Source organism: Chiloscyllium plagiosum, chromosome 13, assembly GCF_004010195.1.
Source record: "Chiloscyllium plagiosum isolate BGI_BamShark_2017 chromosome 13, ASM401019v2, whole genome shotgun sequence".
Classification (NCBI taxonomy): Eukaryota; Metazoa; Chordata; class Chondrichthyes; order Orectolobiformes; family Hemiscylliidae; genus Chiloscyllium; species Chiloscyllium plagiosum.
Window position 1 is genome coordinate 39,258,544 of NC_057722.1, and position 21,583 is coordinate 39,280,126.

The window sequence follows — 21,583 nt, forward strand, 5'->3', positions numbered from 1 at the left end:
GAAAAAGTTGCCCCTTAGGTGCCTTTCAGATCTTTCCCCTCTCACCCTAAATCTCTAGTTTTGGACACCCTCACCCCAGGGAAAAGACTTTGTCTATTTATCCTATCCATGCCCCCATGATTTTTATAAACCTCTATTAGGTCACCCCTCAGCCTCTAACGCTCCAGGGAAAACAGCCTCAGCCTGTTTAGCCTCTCCCAATTGCTCAAATTCTCCAACCCTGGCAACATCTTTGTAAACCCTTTCTGAACCCTTTTAAGTTCCACAATATCTTTCCGATAGGAAGGAGATCAGAATTGCACACACTATTCCAACAGTGGCCTAACCAATATCCTGTATAGCCACAACATGACTTCCAACTCCTGTACTCAATACTCTGACCAATAAAGGAAAGCACACTAAATTCTATCTTAGCGACTCCACTTTCAAGGAGCTATGAACCTGCACTCCAAGGTTTCCTTGTTCAGCAACACCCCCTTAGGGCCTTACCATTAAGTTTCAAACTTCCAGTCCCCTTGACTTGTCCGACCTGCCAAGCTCCTTTTCCACCAATCCACTCCACCCTCTCCTCCCTGACCTATCACCTTCATCTCCTCCCCCACTCACCCATTGTACTCTAAGCTACTCTCTCCCCACCCCCACCCTCCTCTAGCTTATCTCTCCACGCTTCAGGCTCTCTGCCTTTATTCCTGATGAAGGGCTTTTGCCCAAAACGTCGATTTTGCTGAAGCTCCTCGGATGCTGCCTGAACTGCTGTGCTCTTCCAGCACCATTGATCCAGAATCTGGTTTCCAGCATCTGCAGTCATTGTTTTTACCTCATTAAGTGTATAAGTCCTGCTAAGATTTGCTTTCCCAAAATGCAGCACCTCGCATTTATCTGAATTAATCTCCATCTGCCACGTCTCAGCCCATTGGCCCATCTGATCAAGATCCTGTTGTAATCTGAGGTAACCCTCTTCGCTGATAACTACACCTCCAATTTTGGTGTCATCTGCAAACTTACTAACTATACTTCTTATGCTCACATCCAAATAATTTATATAAATGATGAAAAGTAAAGGACCCGAGCACCGATCCTTGTGGCACTCCACTGGTCACAGCCCTCCAGCCTGAGAAACAACCTTCCACCACCACCCTCTGTATAAACCAGCATATCCAATGCCATTAATATGGTTAGCAATATTTCCATAGTAACTAGGAGTTACAAAGGTTTTAGAAGTAAAGCAATGACTTGCACTGCTTCATTTATAAAACAAAGCTTTGTTTATCAAATATTGCTTTTAGTGACAAAAAGTAGAGCTGCAGTGTGGCATACCATGAATAGAAAGAATAAACTTCAAAAGGAGAAAAAGTGTGACGTTTCACATGTTTCACACACAGCATTGTCTGCAGGAATTGCTAGTTTAGTTCTCTTGTTTATAATTGAAGGGAAAGGATTATTACAACCAGGTGAGGAGTGAAAATTTGCTCACCCCTTTTTAAACCCCTCTCTGTTGGTCACAGCAAATATTTATTTCTTTTTGCACAGTTTTATGAATTAAAGATGTAGTTACTCCTTCAAAATGAAAGAGCCAATTAAAAGGTTTTCTTGAGTGAAAGAAAGAGAAATATTATCTACTAACCCTGAAAATGATAATGTGACATCAAACACACTGATAAGCGAAGGTAATAAGCCTAAAAAGATCAATGTCTGATATAGCTAGGGACAGTAAAGGTTGTACACTTTAAAATTCCTTTGAATTCTTGAGCTGTTAGGTTTTTAACTTCAGCTAACCTTTAGTTGTGTAATTGTCGACTGATATCAATCCTTAGCAGATTTGTAGATATCTTTTCAGTTTTCAGTGGATGGTTGTTTTCTCAATTTGTTTCTTTTACCAGGCATTCTCTTTAAAAAGATGAAGAATCAGGCACAGACAGAATCTTCCAGGTCTTACAAATCCATTTTCCTTCTCAAAAGCAGTTGATGAAACATAGCCCAATGTATATTCCTGGAGTTAGGTTCCATTATGTTTCTAAACTGGCTAACTGATAGAAAGCCTTTGGTCTCCCTAATGTTTTAAATTATCATACACGGGTGATTTAAAAACAGGAGATACAAATTTCTTGATGGTGACTCAGTTGCCTGATTTCAATGTATATGGATACAAATGGTAATTTCAGTGTAGAAGATTTTGTTTATTCCACATGCGTCTTATGACATTTGTCTGAATCTATGGTCGAGTTACCACTGCAGCCATTTTAGATCCATGTCTATTCCTTTCTAAAAATTATTTTTGCCCATGTAATGTTATAACAATTGGAAATTAAAATTTGATAGCTGATTATTTACTGCAATTGTAACAACATTATATTTAAAATATAATTTTTTTTGTAGGGGCTTGGTTAGCTCAATTGGCTAGATGGCTGGTTTGTGGTGCAGAGTGATGTCAGCAGCATGGGTTCAATTCCCACACCAGCTGAGGCAATCATAAAGGACACTCCTTCATAAGCCCTTCCTTCTCCTCTGCTGCAGTGACTCTCCACCCACCATCAGATGACTCTTTCTAATGAGAAAGCAGATCTCTGGAACCATGGCAACGTTTTATTTTTATATACCTTTATTCAGTCATTTTGTAATTGGTATGTCCATATAAGCTGTTCACTAAGCAAAAAGGTTTAGTCCTGGTTACCAGTCAAATTGATTCCTGATTAGACCTCATCTTCCGCTCTTTTTAAATAATTAACTGAATTGGCTCTGCAAAATGTTTTCCGGCTAAATAAACCTTGGAAAATATATACAAGGTAGATAAAATATAATGTAGATAAATGTAGAATACTGCATATATGAAAGAAAAATGCTTGTGACAAATAATCCATGATAGTGCAATTGCTAAAGATGAAACAAACGTTTTGACTCCGGGATAAAGAACGTCACAGCCAAGATGCTAGAAATTGTGCTTTAGTCGGGACTGCAGAGTTTCAGATGGGGTTTCTGTTTTTTTTTTGAAGATGTGTTCTTTATTAACTCCCAGCAGAGGTGTTCCTCAAGGAAAGTTTTTCTTTTCCCGCATGGGAGACCATTTGTATTTTGCTGCATTCAACATTCCATGTTCATAACCCTGGCAGTGGTTGGGCAGTACAGTCTTCAGAGCTCATCCTCACAGCTACAATGAACAATATCTATCTCCATAATTATACTGTCCCCCAACATTACTATGTTTTTATTTCCTACCACAACCCCCACCCCCTCTCCACAACTGAATATTTTTTTTGCACCTTGGTGCTGTGGTCAGTTTGCTCATCCTCCCTGCAGTTCCCACTATAGTCTTTCAAGAACCTCATAAATGTTGCACAATTGTATGGGCTGAAGCCCGTCGAGTGCTGCTACCTGAGTCCCAAGATTCCTTTACCTGCAGTCACACCCTCCTGTTCCTGATCACTGACAAAATTCGGATGACTTAATCTGAGGGGTGTGACCACTTCCTGGTGCAAAGTGTCCAGGTAACTTCCCCACTCTCTGATATGCCGCAAAGTCTACAACTGAGCTGCAACTTCTCAACTCAAGATCTGAAGTTCCTTGAGGTACAACACTTAATACATATGTGTTTACTCTGCATCATCGTGGTATCCAACAGCTCTCACATGCTGCAGCAGTAACACATCCCCCATCCTGCCATCACTATTGTATTTTACTTAATTACCCTGCTTTTTACACTTTGTCAGTATTTTATGAGTAGACAGAAAGAAAAACTGGAGACCTAAACACAAACTTAAAGACCAGAAACAATCACCAATCAGTTGCTTTCCCCCACTAACATGACATTGTAGTGTCTGATGTCTCTCAGCTACAGATTTCACTGTAAGTAGACGTCTCTATCTATGATTTTTATGTTCTTCTACCCACCACTCACTCAAGATGTACTATTTTGAGCCTTAGAGGTAGAATAAACCATAATCGCTTACTAGATACTGATGAACCAGCCTCTTCTGTAGCTGGACAAGGACTAATTCTTGGAAGTGGATAAAGCTCAGGCAAATGCAACCAAACACTCCTTTCCCTTCCTGCCCCGAACATCTGAAGCACTCAACTCTAGCATTCTTTTGTAAGTTGGAATCGAGTGCTATGTTGCATCAAGTTGCCTATATATATATGCTGTGAACACAACGTAGCGATTTGAGTCACTCTGAGGACACCATTCATCTGGTCCTCTGGCTCCCCGTGGAAGCAGTGGCCTGGTCATATTATCGCCGCACTGTTAATCCAGAAACCCAGTTAATGCTCTGGGAACCCAGGTTCGAATCCCGCCATGGCAGATGGCGTAATTTGAACTCAGTAAAATCTGACCATGAATCCATTGTCAATTGCTGGAAAAACCTAGCTGGTTCACTAATGTCCTTTAGGGAAGGAATCTGCAATCCTAACCTGGTCTGGCCTACATGTGACTCCAGACCCACAGCAGTGTGTTTGACACCTAACTGCCCTCTGGGCAATTAAGGGTGGACAATAAATGCTGGCTTGGTCAGCAACTCCTTCATCTGAGAATGAAAAAAACATATTGAGCTCCTCTATCTCTGGCTAAAACTGGCAACTGCAGAATTTAGAATCCTAGATTCCCACAGTGTGGAAACAGGCCCTTCCGCCCAGCAATTACACACCGAAGAGTAACCCACCCAGACCCATTCCCCTACCCTATTACTCTACATTTACCCCAGATTAATGCACCTAACCTACACATCCCTGAACACTCTGGGGAATTTCGCATGGCCAACTCACCTAACTTGCACACCTTTGGACTGTGGGAGGACCCGAGCACCCGGAGGAAACCCATGTAGAAAGGGGAGAATGTGCAAATTCCACACAGTCGCCTGAGGTGGGAATTGACCCCAGGTCCCTGGCGCTGTGAGGCAACAGTGCTAACCACTGAGCCACCATACAAACTGTAGCTTGCAGGTTAATACCAACCACAAAGTACAAACCAAATTAGAATTATGCAAAATAAACACTTAAACTTTCTCTCCCACAATGCATGCACACAGTCTTTGGTTAGCCTGGGTTTGCTCATGTAAGCCTCAAACAACAATTTATCAGTGTTTGGTTGAAGCTTCCATTTTCTAAAGTAGGCTTTTGGAGAACATTGATCTTTATTGAATCTTCTTCCAATATCCTGAAGCTGTTTAGTTTAAAAGCAAGGGTCAAATCAAGCATTTATAAAAAGCTTTCCCTTTGTGGGCTAGGGTCACGTGTATATGAAGACAATTGGAGATAGGACTAAAATGTGATTTTATACACATTTTGCACATTTGGCCAGCGACTCCTACATCCTGTGAATGAATTAAAAATATTGAGCTGCCCTATCACTGGCTAAAACTGGCAACCACGGAATTTAGAATCATAGATTTCCTATAGTGTGGAAACAGGCCCTTTGGCCCAACAGGTATATTAAATTGTCAAAGTTATAGAAAAAATTGTTGGAATATGTGACGGTGAGGATTTGGATGGAAGTGGTTTCAAAGGGCAGCCAAAGACAACTAAGGGGGGAGATTAAAGGATAGAGGGGTTGGAAGAGGAAACGAGAAGGGAAAGAGGCTGAATAAGCTCAGATTGTTTTGTTGGAGCAGAGAATGTTGAGGAGAAACCTGACAGACATGTATAAGATTATGGGGGACTTTGGCAGGGTGAATAGAAGGCAGTTGTTGAGTTGAGGGGTCAGTAAGAAGGGGTCATAACTTTCAAGTGAAAGGCAGGAAGTTTTGAAGGGACTTAGGGAAAACATTTTGCTCCCAGAAGGTGATGCAGGATCTGGAGTGTTTTGCCTGGGAGGGTAGCTGTGGTGGGAAATTTCCCAACCTTGAAAAATTACTCCAATGAGCACTTTAAATTTTAAGTTGAAGCATGGGAGGATAGAAGAGGTGTCACAAGTTCAAACCAGTAAAAGATGATTTTTGGACCCATCTTAAGAAAATTTTGTACAAATCATGACGAATTTGTGCATTAACCTTCCAGGTAGAGCAGTGGAGGCAAACATGCCTGATTACTTTTAGAATCCATTTATGCTATTGGTGGAAAGTGTACCATCATACTGTGTGGATGAATTTAAATTAATTGGGGTTTTTGAAGCAGCAGTAAAGATAAAAGAGCAGGGTGTAGGCTAATATTTGCAGAGGTGAGGAAGCTGACAGTGCAAGCAAAGAGATATAGGGAAGGAAGTTCAGCTTAAGGTCAGGCTGCCAATCACACCTATGGGCTAAGCTTGAGCTGGCAACTAAGAAGGAAGATAAAATTAAAATTAAACAAAAGCTGCATCCAGGTGTAATCTAAAGAGGATGGTTGAAAAACAGAACATTCTTTAATATTAATCTGAAAATATTATTTTCTGATTTACTGTCAATATTACACTTTATCTGTTTATATTGGCAGTGATGTAACTATATCCAGACGTGCAGAATTACAGAATTGCCACTGCACAGTAGGAGGCCATTTAGCTCACCGTGTTTGTGCTGGTTCTCGGTAGGAGCAATCTATCTATATTCATATATTGATATAAAGTAAAAAGATTTAATTTACCATTCAATCTATCAGACAATATTCAGAATTGCGACCTTAATATACATAAGCTTTTCAGACTCTGCAGAACTATGGGAAGGCCAGAAAGGCCAAAATGTGGCCTTTGCCATTTGTTTGGAGTGTGATATTTTGTTTCTTCGTTCATGGGAAATTGACATTGCCAGCTGGATGTACATTTATTGGCTATCCCTAATTGTTCCTGAGAAGGTGGTGGTGTGCTGCCTTCATAAACACTGAAGTCAGTGTGGTGTAGGTACACCCACAGTGCTGTCAGGAAGGGAATTCCAGTGTGTTGACGTAGTGACTGTGAAATAGCTGTGATGTGGTCCCACATCAGAATGTTTTGTGGCTTTGAGGTAAACTTGCAGATGATGATCATTCCATATACTGTCTATTGCCCTTGTCCTTCTAGATTTTACAGATTGTGGGTTTGAACGTTGCTGTCCAAGGAGTCTGAGATGAGGAGAAACTTCTTTAGCCATAGGGTGGTGAATCTGTGGACCTCATTACCAGAGAAGGCGATGGAGGCCAAGTCATTCTCTGTCGCTAAGACAGAGATAGCTATGTTCTTGATTATAAGATGATTGAGGGTTACAGGGAGAGGGCAGGAGAATGGAGTTGAAAAATATATCAGCTATGATCAGAAGGGTGGAGCAGACTTAATAGGCCAAGTGGCTTAATTCTGCTCCTGAATCTGTGGTCTTATAGTCTTGAAAAGATACGTCTGTGTTACACACTGCCACTGTGATTAGTGATCGAGTAAGCGAATGCTTAAGGTTGTGGATAGACTGCCAATCTAGTGAGTTGCTTTGTTCTAGATGGTGTCAGGTTGTTGTGTAGGTTGGAACTCCACTCATCTTGGCAAGTGAAGAGTATTCCATCACACTCCTTTTTTGTGTTTTGTAGATGGTACAGAGAAGTTGAATTAGGAATCAGGAGATGAGTTAATTGCTACTAAATTCCCACAGCCTCTGACCTGCTTTTGTATTATGCAGTATTCATTTGGCTGGTTCAGGTCAGTTTCTAGTCAATGATGGAATGTCATTTATGAAGCAGCTGAAGAAGTGCCAAAGCTGCTATTCTGAGAAAGCCCAGAGGGTGATGGCCCAGGACTGAGCTGATGGACTCCAACAACCACAAAAATGTTCTTTTGTGCAAAGTATGACTGCAACTAATGGAAAGTGCGACCCAACTTCCACCAAGTTCAGTTTTGCTAGGGCTCCTTGGTGCTACACCCATTTTTATGATGCCTGATATCAAGGATGCTTTGATCTTGTCTCTTGAGTTCAACATTTGTTCATGTTTGAAAAAAGGCTTGAATGGCATTGGCAGAATTAAAATTGAGCATTAGTGGGCAAGTTATTGTTAAGCAAATGCCATTTGATAGCACTATCAACGACACTTACCATCACTTTGCTGATGGTCAAGAGGGGACCGAGAAGACATTATAAGCACAGTGGACAACAGGGACCCAGTAGGTATGGTGTATCTCGATTTCCAAAAGGCATTCATTCCTGATGAAGGGCTAATGCCCGAAAAGTTGATTCCCCCTCCTCCTCGGATGCTGCCTGACCTGCTGTGCTTTTCCAGCACCACACTCTCAACTCTGATCTCCAGCATCTGCAATCCTCACTTTCTCTGCATTCAACAAGGTGCCGCACAAAAGGCTGCTGCATAAGATAAAGGTGCTTGGCATTACGGGCAATGTATTAGCATGGATAGAGGATTGGTTAACTAACAGGAAACAAAGAGTGGGGATAAATCAGTGCTTTTCTGGTTGGTGATCCCTGACTAGTGGTGTGCCTCAGGGATCAGTGTTGGGATGTCATCTGTTTACAATTTATATAAATGCTTTGGAGTTGGGGACCATGTATAGTGTCTCAAAGTTTGCAGGTGACACAAAAATGAGTAGTAGAGCAAAGTGTGCATCGGACTCTGAAAGTTTGTAGTGGGACATAGATAGTTTAAGTGAGTAGACAGAGGTCTGGCTGATGGAGTACAATGTTGATAAATGTGAAGTAATCCATTTTAGTAGGAATAACAATAAAAAGGACTATCATTTGAATGGTTAAAAAGTTGCAGCATGCTGCTGTACAAAGGGACCTGGGTGTCCTTGTGCATGAATCGTAGAAGGTTGGTCTGCAGGTGCAACAGGTAGTTTCGAAGGAATGGAATTTTGTCCTTCATTGCGAAAGGGATTGCGCTTAAAAGCAGGGAGGTTATGTTGCAGCTGTATAGGGTGCTGGTGAGGCCACACCTGGAGTACTGAATGCAGTTATGGTCTCCTCACTTGAGAAAGAATGTACTGGCACTGGAGGGGGTGCAGAGGAGATTAATTAGGTTGATTCCGGAGTTGAGAGGATTGGTTTATGAGGAGAGGCTAAGTAGACTGCGATTATATTCATTGGAATTTAGAAAAATGAGGGGCGTTCTTATGGAAACATATAAAATTATGAAGGGCGTAGTTAAGATAGAAGCAGGGAGGATGTTTCCATTGGCGGATTAAACTAGAACAAGAGGGCGTAGCCTCAAAATTAGGAGGAGCAGATTTAGGACTGAGTTGAGGAGGAACTTCTTCATCCAAAGGGTTGTGAATTTGTGGAATTCCCTGCCCAGTGAAATATGAGGCTTCTCGTCAAATGTTTTTCGGGCTAAGATAATTTTTTGAAGAGTAAAGGAATTAAAGATTATGGTGAGAAGGTGGGTAAGTAGAGCTGAAGCCACGAATGGTGGAGCAGCTCAAAGGGCCAGGTGGCCTACTCCTCCTCCTGGTTCTTATGTTCAAATGTTTGTAGTTTCTTTCCTAACAACATTGTAGTTGTACCTAAACCACATGGACTGCAGCAGTTCGCGAAGGTTGCTCACCACCACCTTCTTGAGGATAATCAGGCATGTGCAATAACGCTGGCCTAGCCAGCAATGCCAACATCTCACAAAAGGAATTGTTTAAAAAATTGGCTGGATTGTATTTGCCCTGCATTTTGTGGCTAGGACATACCTAAGCAATTTTTCACATTGCTGGGTAGATGCTAGTTTTGTAGCTGGCCTGAAACAGCTTAACCAGTGGGCGTAGCTAGTTCTGGAGCAGAAGTCTTTATACTGTCGCCAAGGCCCTGCCTTTGCGGTATCCAGTGCCTTCAGCCATGTTATGTGGAGTGAATCGAATTGGCTGCGCATCAGTATCAGTGATGCTGAGGACTTCAGGAGGAGCTGAGAAAGATCATCTCCTTGCCATTACTGGCTGATAATAGTTGCAATTGTTTTTGTTTTATCTTTCACAATGACGTACTGGGCATTCCCATCACTGAGTTTGGGGATAATTGTGTAGCTGCTAGATATTTGATTTAATCAGGTATTGGATTCTCTTGGTAATTTTCCTGAGCAATGTCCATCATGGACTCTCATAGAATCATAGAATCCCTACAGTGTGGAAAGAGGCCATTCAGCCCATCATGTCTGCACTGACCCTCTGAAGAATATCCAACCCACACCGAGTCCCCATCCCATCCCCATAACCCCTTATTCACCTTGGCTATCCACCTGGCCTACACACCCATAGATACTGCAGCCAATTTATCATAGCCAAGCTAGCTAACCTTCATATCCTTGGATGACCTGTCCATCCACATCTGCAGGATAGCAGAATTAGGAAAGAAATAGCTGTTAGAAGGCTTTTAATTTCCCAATTTCCAACTAGGAAGAGAGAAATCAAGTGATATAGTGGGGGAGAATGTGCATTTCAATTCACTTGGGTGGCCTGCACCCCAAAGGTGCTTTGCTTTATTTTATGGTCTCATTAGAACAAGGGCTGATTCACACGTTCTGAACAACAGTTGGAATGGACGAAGAGGAAAGAGAATGTTATCCAAATCTTCCTCCCCTCATCTCCAGCATCTACCAATTGTATCAGTACCCCTGGCAGGAGTCTGAAATGTACCTTATTGCAATGCCCTGACCTTTCTAACTCCCCTGCATATTTTGGTGAGGTCAGCAGTTGGTGAATCTTGGAATTTATGATTGGATTGCTTGGAATCGCTGTCCATTTTGTTCCTAATGTCTCATTGATGTGTTAATTTTCAATTGACGTTTTCAATTGCGAACCAAAACTCTGATCTTGCCTTCCTATATTTGTGGCTCAACAGGTAATAATGCAAATCTTCAGAATGACCCTCATCCCAAGTTTTTACTTAAATATTAGATAATCAATACTAACACAGTTGGTTTGCATTTCAGAAATTACAAAAAAGCAACAGGACGTGAAGCTCAGGAGAAATGTAAAATGGTGTCTGCCCTGAAAGCAGGAGAGGACAGGGCCATATTTCTGGGCCTGGGAATGCTGGTCTGCTCGATAGTGGTTGCATTCCTTTTAGGATCAAGTGTAGTCCAATCCCGCAAATACAGGTACTGGAGAAATATCTATTTTATTATATATGTATATATTGATTTATTGTGTTCGAACTAATAAATATAGTTTGTCGATTTTTGAACCAAACAAGCTAAATTATTGTATTTATTTTTAATTAAAATGTCTTTTAGAAAGGAGTTCTAGGATTTCAACAGTGGTACTATAGAAACAGTGGTATATTTCTAAGTCAGGATTGCAAGTGCTGTGGAGGGAAACTTTCAGGTGTTGGTGTTCTCATGTACTTGTTGCCCTTGTCCTTCTAGATGTTAATGGTCGTGGTTTTGGAGGGAGCTCTGTAAAGAGTCTTGCTGAATTTCTGCAGTGCATCTTGAAGATGGTATATGTCACTGCTAATGAGCATTGGTGGTGGAGGGACTGAATGTTTGTGAATGCGGTGCCCATCATGTGGGCAACTTTGTCCTGGATAGTGTCAAGCTTCTTGAGTGTTGTTGAATCTGCATTCATCCAGGCAAGTGGGGAGTATTCTATCACACCCTTGGCTTGAGCCTTATAGAAAACGAATAGGCTTTGGGCTGTTAGAATATGAATCACTTAGAGCAGAAATCATAGTTTCTGCCCTGTTCTTGTAGCTACAGTATTTATATGGCCAGTCCAGTTGAGTTTCTGGTTAGTAGTAACCCCAGGATGGTAATGCCCTTGGATGTCAAGAGGGAATGGTTAGATTACTTATTTTAAATGATCTTTGTCTGGCCTTGTGTAGTGTGAATATTACTTGCCTCTTGTCATCCTAAACCTGGATATTGTCCAGGTCTTGCTGCATTTGGACATGGACGTCTTCATTGTCTATCTGAGGAATAATGAATGTTGTTGGACATTATGCAGTTGTCAGCAAATATTTCTGACTTTATGATGGTCATTGATTAAGCAGCTAGAAATGATTGAACCTAGGACACTCTGTCTGATGAATTCCTGCAGAGATGTCCTGGAGCCAAGATGACTGACTCCTCTGACATCCTAAGGATGAATGAAGTTATAATGGTCAAGTATTGCTCATTTTTCACAATGACTCCTTGACTATAAATAGCCTCAGATGTGAGGAATGCTTGATCTGTAACTTTGATACAGCCAAGATGTTGCATTTTAATATGGACAACACGGAGGTTGAGGCAATCTTTGCTCTTTCTGGGATCATACTCATTGATCCCATAAAGCTTGATCCCTGGATCTACATTTCCAACTTCCAAGGGACATTTTTCTGGGTCAGGTTTGTGGAGCCAAGAGTGTCCCAATTCAGAATTCCCAATCCAAGAGTGAAATTTCACGCCTTTAATTGTGTTTATCATTATGATTTGCAGAATGACTGATTTTTAAAATCATTGAAAATTTCAACTCTGACTATTTCGTTCTTAATGAACCTATAGACCCTGAAATAAAAGTTTATTTTTACATGTTTTACAGTTAGAAAAACTGGGAATTATTGGTGTTGAATATGGTTTACAAGAATGAAGTGAAGAAGTGGATTTAAAATTTCTTACTAAAAGCATGACTGGAAAATAATATGGTTCTTAAATCTGTATTTTTCTCACAGTCAACATCTTAAAAATTTTCTTTCATATTCCTAGTGTTTGGACAGAAGAATCAACATGTACTGTCCTTGAAACCAGAATTGCAAATTGTAAGGAATGCATACACAACTGCATATCAAAATGTTGGAAGCCATCAGAGTATCCTTGCGTGCAGATATATGTCAATCTATCCTCAACAGGGTCAAGGGTTCTGCTACACCACACACAAGAAAGTGTACGTTTTAATCCTGAGGTGAGAAACTGTAGTATGGAATTTCGTTCCTATAATAATGAGGCAGCCAAATGCAATATGAGTGACAAAGTTGCTAGGGGTTTATGGAGACAGATGGTAACATGGCAGTGGGCTTAGAATTTGTGATGCTTAAATCAAATTAATAGGGTATATAGATAGCTTCTTTACTGAATGTAAAGATATGAATCAACTTATAAGTAATAACTCATATCTAATTGTCTAATGTCACACCACCTGTAAATATCAGAAAGTTTCCACCCATTAGGATTAATGCTTAGAAAGTCATGTACAATATTCATGTTCATTAGTGAGGGTAATGCTGATGATGTTCTGTATGTGGACTTTCCAAAACATTAGATAAAGTGCCGTACAACAGATTAAGGAGAAACCTTATAGTTCATGGAATAAAGGGGACAGTAGCAACATAAATACAACATTAGTTGATGATTATTAGGAAACAGAGACTAGTTGTCAATGAATATGTTTCAGGATGAAAGAAGGTTTGTAGTGGAGTCACCTGAGAGTCAGCACTGAGACCCTTGCTTTTCCTGATATGTGTTAATGATTTAGATCTTGGAATGAAGGAAGAGTTTCAAAGTGTGTGGATGAATGAAAACTTAGAAGTATTGTGATATTTTCAGTCAGCCTTTTCAGAAATGTTATTACACATCTCTGGAGCATGTGGGACTTGAAGCTGGGATTTCTAGCTCAAAGATAGGGACACTACCACTAAAATGCCCATCAGCCTAGGTCTCTCACATGGCAGATAGGAATTCAAACCAAGTATTGTAAACTGAAAGGAGGCAATGTAGAAACCCAAAAGAATACAGAATTGATGGAGTGAACAGATAGGCTGCTGGTGAGGTTCAATGCAGACAAGTGTGATGTGGAAAGGGAATACAAAGTAAGGGGCACAATACTTAAGGAGGTGCAGGAGCAGATACACCTGGATGCATATGTGTACATTGAAGGTGGCAGGACAGGTAGAGAGAGCTGTTAGTAAAGCATACAGTATCCTGGATTTTATTAATAGGGACATAGAGTGCAAGAAACAGATATGATGTTGAATTTATATAAAACATAGAGCTAAGTGGGAATATTGCTTGGAGTTCTGGGTACCACATTATAGAAAGGATGTGAATTCATCAGTGAGAGTACAGATGCAATTCACAAATGTTTACAGGGATGATAAATTTGAGACACAAATAGATTTGAGGGGTTTGGACTGTTCTCCTTGGAGAGGAGAATATAAGAGGAGATCCAGTAGAGGTTTCCAAAATCACGAGAGCTACTCAAGCAGTTGTTACTGTTCTTAAAAAGCTTGAGAATGGGAGGGCACAGATTTAAATTGATTTGCACATATAGCAAATGTGAGAAAAAAAATGTTCACACAACTGTGCCTAGAACTGTGATGGAGGCATAGTCAGTTGAGGCATTCAAAAGGGTATTGGATGATTATTTGATTGTTTTCCCCTGAGACTTGAACTATTAGCTGGCTTGTCATAAGTACAGAAGTGGGACTGATTGTTCTTGTTGAGAGCCAATGAGTTGAAAGATTTCCTTCTGTACTGAAGCTAATATGTGATACTATCATTTTATGACCCATAACGATTGGTAAGCTTCAGCATTTTGCACCTAAAGCTCATGAAATGACATTCCACTGATCTCCAAATCTGAAATTGGTTCAGACTCCCTAGCACCACGTCTGATCCAGTGATAAGGGAGGAGCAGATAATTGCAGAGCTCTGATGAAGCTTGCTTTCTCTCTTTGGATGCTACCTGAACCGCTGTGATCTCCAGCATTTTTTTGTTTAGTGGCCTAGTGATGAAACAGCTTTGCCAACTTAATATCCCTTTGAGAATATAGGGCAATGCTATGGATTGGCAATTCTGCATTTGCAAATAACATACATTGTTCTAGAGGGTCAGTTGGACAACTGGTTTGCAATTTAGAGTGATACCAATAGCTTGGGTTCAATTTCCACACTATTTAAAGTTACCATAAAGGATTGTCCTTCTGAAACTCTCCCCTCACCTGAGACATGGTAACCCTCAAGTTAAACCACCGCCAGTCACATCTCTGTTCGTAATGAAAGAGCAGCCCTGTGGTCTGCAAAGACTGTAGCAATTTTAACTTTTTATTGTTGTAAACTGTTGTAGATGTTCTGATCATCATGTTTGCTAAAACTCACAGGATAAAAATGAGTCATCTTTCTTTTTCTTTTTCAGTGTTTCTGTGCTACAAAGTGTAGTAGGAATCGTTCAGAAACTGAAAGGCTCATAGCTTCTATTACAGACAATAGCACACAATTCCAGCCTATTTCTTTTCCTTGTTACTATGACCCAGAAGGACGACAAACTAATGTTCTCTTGACAAGGTTTGATTTGTCTAAAGCTGTGTTACATTCATCTTTTTGGCCTTCTTGTATATTTCTTGGTGGAATTGTAATTATTGCCATGGTAAAACTGACACAGTATCTGTCTCTGCTTAATGAACAGTCACAGGTGAGAAAAAAATGCTAATTTTCTCCAAAGTTCCTTAAGAATTTACATGTCAAAATGTTACCAGAAAAAGAATTTATTTTCTCTGTTACACATTATTAAATACATTTTACTAGAATGTCTGTTGATTAAATATGTAAAGTACACTTCAAGCATTTCCATAATTAAATAATAATTTAGAAATGTATTACTAATTTGCACAGTGATAACGGAAGTCACAGATACTGATTAGCAAAACAAGAGATGTTAATACGTGAAAAACAGTCACATTCTTAGAATGAACTAAAGTGAAAGCAGTGCCTGCAAACACTGAGTTAAAGCTAATGCATTAAACCTAATAATTATCTGTCTGTTTACTCAGGATTATCATGTGGTTCCTGAACTTTCACAGGGGAATAGGGGATTTTTTTAAAACTACATATTTTTAAATAATATACCTGCCATCCATTTTGTTTCTAAGGCTGAAATATAAAGTATATTTTTATTTGAATAACTGATTTTTATTAATCAGCTGAAGTAGGTAGAGAAATCAGTGAGACTATAGCAGGAAGTAGTGACAAGATGCAGTCTTTTTACAGACGTTCAGGTGCATTATGTCAACCGAGTATGAATAGCAGGGTGTAATTTCTTTTTAACGGAAACTTTATAGTTTATTTTAGAAATTCTGCCTTTTTAAAAAGAAAGTTAATGTGTTAATTAGGCAAATTGCTTTGTCCTGAAGGGTGTGCTAGGACTGAGTGCTGTAGCTGTTGCACTCATCTAAGCAAGTGGACAAATGCCATCACATTCACTGTATGCCTTCCAAGCTAATGGAGGACATTTGGGGAGTCATCGGCTAAGCCATTCAACACCGAATACCCAGCCACTGACTTTTTCTGTTGAGTATCCCAGGAGGTGGTTAGGCTCACTACTGTTAGATGGTCATTACCTGTGTGATGTGAATGTTACTTGTCACTTGTCAGACAAAACCTGGATATTGTCAAGGTCTTGGCAAATCCAGGCATCAACTACTTCGTTATCTGAGGAATTGTTATTGAAACTGAAAACTGTAATTATCAACAAATATAACCAATTCTGACCTTACATTGGAGGGAAGTAACAATGTTGAGCTCCAGTGCTATCCCGAGAAACTTCTGCACTGCTGTTCTGGAATTTAGGTGATTTTCCTCTAGCAGCCACAATCATGACCAAAAACAATACAAATAATTACTGCTGCCATAGATTTAAGATCATCACAAGAATGAAAAGAGAGGTTAAGAAATCCTTTTTTTAATGCAGTGGATTGTAGAGAAATGGAATATCCTCTCTGAAATAGAGATGGAAGCAAAATTACAAACAAAAGAATTTCCATTTCTGTAATGTTTTTCATGATCACAGAATATCAACAATGCATGACAGCCAATGAAGAACTTTTTTTTCAAAAATGAGAGAGATGGATAAAGAGGATTTGAAGTGAACAGTCTGTGCAGACACCTGCACAGGCCTGATGAGCTGCAAAATTATACAGGTCAGAAGCAGACCAATTCATTGTGTATCCTGGTAAAGATTTTCCTGTAAACATTTGGCTCAAATATTCTTTGTTACTGTAAACTTCTGGAATAATGAGATGATAACAATATGGCAACAAAGTATTTAGGAATTAGTAAATGACAGCACCAATAAGGTATCACCTTAGCACTTGAGATTTAAGGATTGAGAATTAAACTGAAAGTACTAAGAAAGAGGTTGTATTAGAATGAATTTCAAATCCAAAGCAGAAGAAGAAATAAAAGGAGAATAATTGGATTAAACATGAGGGGAAACTGAAAGGAAAAGTAATAAGACCTGTTTTCAAATTTAAAAATCTGCAGTAACAATCTTATTAAAGGAATGAGACTCCATCCTTATAATTTTCCCTTTCTGGACCAAAAAGGTTAATTAGCAGCCATTAATTATTGTCATAAGGTAAAAGATTACTGTACCCTATTTTTATAAATACAGAAATTGGATGATGGAAATCTGAAATAAAAACAAAAAAGTACTGATGTGCATCATTCACTTGTTACTGTTTTCACTAAATTTCAGCCTATTGATATAATGCTCCTGCTTTCAAATTTCTAGTAACTCTTTAAGTCAGAGCTTCTGAAAAATTGTAATTCATAATTATATTATTTTGCAAAGCATTGAAACTTTTAACACTTTCCTCAGATTAGAGTGAATCCACTTTATATTTCTTTTTACTCTGTAATTGGCATAAGAATTACTAGTACTTTCCTTTATGTTTCAAGTTTTAGCAAATTTTCTTTAGACATTCATGCCCTTTCATTTTAAGCACAACAAGAAAGGCTAACTTAGATATACAGCATGGAAACAGACCTTTCAGTCCAACTAGTCCATGCCGACCATGTTCCCAAACCAAACTAATCCACTTGCCTGCATTTGGCTCATACCCCTCCAAAGCTTTCCTATTCACGTAATTATCCAAATGATGTAACTGTACCTGCATTCTGTACCTGCATCTGACAGTTCATTCCACATACAAACCACTTTCTATGTTTTAAAAAAATAGTTGCCCCTCATAACCTTTTTTAAATGTTTCTGCTCTCACTTTAAACATATGCCCACCAGTTTTGAACTCCCCCATCCTAGGAAAGACATCCTTGCTACTCACTTTATCAACATCCTTCATGATTTTATAAACCACTCTAAGGTCACCCCTCAAACTCCTACGCTCTAGTGAAAAACGTCCCAGCCTATCTAGCCTAATTTTATAACTCAAATGTTTCATTCCCGGCAACGTCCTGGTAAATCTTTTCCTGAATCTTTTCGAGTTTAATAATATCCTTCCTATAGCAGGACAACCAAAACTGTGTACAGTACTACAGAAGAGGCCTCAACAACATCCTGAACAACCTCAACATGACAACCCAACTCCTATTCTCAAAAGGTCTGCGCAACTAAGGCACTTGTCCTGCCTTATTTCCCAAGAGACGTTCAAGTTTTGCTCCTTTTCTAGTAAATAAGTTTATGCACTGATAAAGAAAATTATCTTGAATACATTTAATAAATTCCTCACCATCCAAGCCCTTAACGCTATGGCACTCCCAGTCAATGTTTCAAAAATTAAAATCCCCTATTATTACAACCCTATTATTCTTATATATATCCGCAATCTCTCTACATACACGCAAATATCTCTACAATTTCCCTCGAAGTACTGAGAGGCCTCTATTACAATCTCATCAAGATGACCATTCCTTTCTTTGCAAGTTCTACCCAAATAGCTTCACCAGACGAACCCTCAGAAATATCCTATAAGTAGAGTAGTAATGTGTCCCTTTATCATAAACGCCACTCCTCCTCCTTGCTTGCCTCCTTTCTACCCTTCCTATAATGTCTAAAACTTGGAATATTGAGCAGCCAGTCCTGCCCTTCTCTCTGCCAAGTTTCTGTGATAGCTATGACTCCCAGTCCCATGCTCCTATACATGCCCTGAATTCATCAGCCTTACCTGTAAGACCCCTTTCATTGAAATAAATGCAGTTTAATTCTTCAGTTACATCGTTCTCTGACTTGCTCTTGTTTGTCTTTTCTAATTAACTTCCTCTGGTTTGATTCAGAAACATCCTCATCTGTCTTTCAATTTTGACAGCTATGCAAGAACTCTCCACCACCTCTCCCTACTAGTTTAAAGACTCTCAAAATAGCACAAGCAAATTTCCCCACCAGGATATTGGTCCCTTACAGTTCAGGTGAAACCCATCCCTTTTGAGCTGGTCTTTTCTGTCCCAGAAGAGATCCCAATGATCCAAAAATTTGAATCTTTGCACATTGCACCATCTCTTCAGCATTAATTTATCTGCCTCATCTTTATATTCCTACTGTCACTAGAATGTGGCACCAGGAATATACCAGAGATTAATATCTTTGGGGTTCTGCTTTTTAAACTTCTACCTAACCTCCTATATTCACTCTGCAAAGCCTTAACCCCCTCCTCTAACTATGTCATTCTTACCAATGTGTGCAACAACTTCCGGCTTCTTACTCTCCCCTTCAACAATATGCTTCAACTATTTTGAGACATCCTTGACCCTGAGACCAGGAAGGCAGCACACTATCTTGGATTCACAGTCCCTGTCGCAGGATCTCCTGTCAGTGCCCCTGATGGGAGCGCCATCTATAACACTTACTTTTTAAAATCTTGACAAATCTCACTTAACATAAGATTCATTCTTAGTGCCCAAGATCTGACTGTCACTTCTGTTTTACTCTGAGTGACCATTCCCTTCAACAGTACGCAAAACAAATATCTGTTTGAAAGTAATTGGCCCCAGGACACTTCTGAACAACCTTCTTACCATGTCTGTCAGACACCCATCCATCTGATTGATCCTGTTATGTAACCACCTCTCTAAATCTACTCACCGTCACACTGTGTCTCCTGTAAAGCCTCCACAGCATTAAACCTCAACAGAAGCAGCTCTTAAAAGAACCTTAGATATTAAAAAAAAATTCTTACTTACCCATGTATTTTAATCTTAAGCATGTAAAAGAGAAAAATAAAATTAAACATTTAAAATCTTTAAAAAACAAGTCAACCACTTAGATGAAACTCCCATCAACTGGAAAAAATCCTCCTCTTCAGTTAACTTTCAAATCTCTGGGTCTGAGAAAAGAAATGCTGATCCCTGTCATTATTTAAGAATCTACAACAAACAAGTTCAAAAGGAAAATCTTAAATTCCATCCACGCAAACAGGGGGAAAAAACTCCCTCTGGAGCTATCAACAATCAATAAACATGTGGACAGGCCTCTCTCAAAAACGCCTTGTAAAAAGCAATCTCTCCTTTCTCATGCTTTTTTTTCAGACGATACAAGTCCTAAAAATAATTTTGAATGAAAATTTTCTGCTGGTAAAAACCAGGGAAAATTCACAGGAAAAACTGCAACTCAGGTTTTGGGAGTAGCTGCAAGTTTCACACTGCTCTCATTTCACCATTTCTTTTAACTTTTGTGGCCAAGATCAGGTAACACGGACACCAAAATAGCTGTTCATTTTGTCCAACACCTAATGAAAACATTTCCCCTCAATTATATTCAAGATTGTTATTTATCAGATTGTTTAGAATTGGAGGTGATCTTTACAAAAGTGTCAATGTAACTTTCGCTTTTGTCAATATCGGCTCTTTAAAGCCTCTTTAATCTATTAGGCCTTCAAACCTTACGTCAGCATTCCTGGCTTGCAGAATATCTGATTTAAACAAAATTTATAGGTGAGTATCCTGAGAAAGGGAAGTACTTTAATTGTGAAACAATGCTAAAAAGAACTAAGGTTTCTTGCCCAGAGGATGGATTTCCACTTGGCTTGATCCAAGTTTATTAGATTTGCTATGTTAGGTCCCATAGCCCAAACGTACTTGGCTTGGGAGAATTATTAAATTGGTCTATTCAGTTACTTAGTGTGATAAGCAAGAAAAGCTTTCCCTTGTTCTCAGCTGCTAAGTTTTAATCCTCAAATGCAGGTTTCATTTGAGAAGATGACAGGAGATGTATTCTATTTACCAGTACTTTCTTAAAATTGACTTGGGGGGTTCCAGTGTTGGACTGGGGTGTACAAAATTAAAAATCACACAACACCAGGTTATAGTCCAACAGGTTTATTTGGAAACACGAGTTTTTAAGCGCTGCTCCTTCCTCAGGTGGTTGTGGAGAATAAGATCATAAAATGAGTACAGTGTCACATCTCCATGACTCATTTGGCTATAAATCCTGGGTTTTATGATCTTATTCTCCACAACCATGTGAGGAAGGAGCAGCGCTTCGAAATCTCATGTTTCCAAATAAACCTGTTGGACTATAACCTGGTGTTTGATTTCTAACCTGCTTAGAATTGTTTAAGTTAACTACATTAAAGAAACAGTGCAAAAGTTTGATTTTAATTTATTGTCAAATAAAACAATAACTTGTCCTTTTAATTGTTAAGAAGATGTGGGTGTACGTACCTTTAAGAGCTAGCAGAACTACCTGACACAGCACCAAATTGTCCGACCTGAGCGGAGGCCATATTGGATTTGGTACTTGATAACGAACCGGGACAAGTGATGGGCTTGTTAGTGGGTGAACATTTTGGTGATGGTGACCACAATTCTGTGACTTTCACCTTGGTTATGGAGAGAGATAGGTGCGCACAACAAGGTAGATTTTATAATTGGGGGAAGGGAAATTACGATGCTGTAAGGCAGGATTTGAGGAGCATACGTGGGGAGCATAGGCTGTCAGGGAAGGATGTCGTGGAAATGTGGAACTTTTTCAAGGAACAGATACGACGTGTCCTTGATATGTATGTACCGGTCAGGCAGGAAAGAAATGGTC

The 21,583-nt window shown here is 39.6% G+C and overlaps 1 protein-coding gene across 4 annotated transcripts in view; it reads left to right on the forward strand.

Moving 5' to 3' along the window:
- si:ch211-247n2.1 (calcium-activated potassium channel subunit beta-2) overlaps positions 1-17,208 on the forward strand; it is a 61,292-nt gene extending 44,084 nt beyond the window's left edge. For 3 of the 4 annotated variants that reach the window (XM_043702930.1, XM_043702931.1, XM_043702933.1), the window contains 3 exons: positions 10,780-10,947; positions 12,535-12,730; positions 14,960-17,208. In XM_043702930.1, coding sequence (XP_043558865.1) covers positions 10,780-10,947; positions 12,535-12,730; positions 14,960-15,253 — 658 coding nt within the window. In that variant the 3' untranslated portion in view covers positions 15,254-17,208. Of the gene's footprint in view, positions 1-1,880; positions 1,930-6,399; positions 6,490-10,779; positions 10,948-12,534; positions 12,731-14,959 lie in introns of all 4 variants that reach the window. The other variant, XM_043702932.1, reaches the window with a different exon arrangement.
- Positions 17,209-21,583: the final 4,375 nt, after the last annotated feature.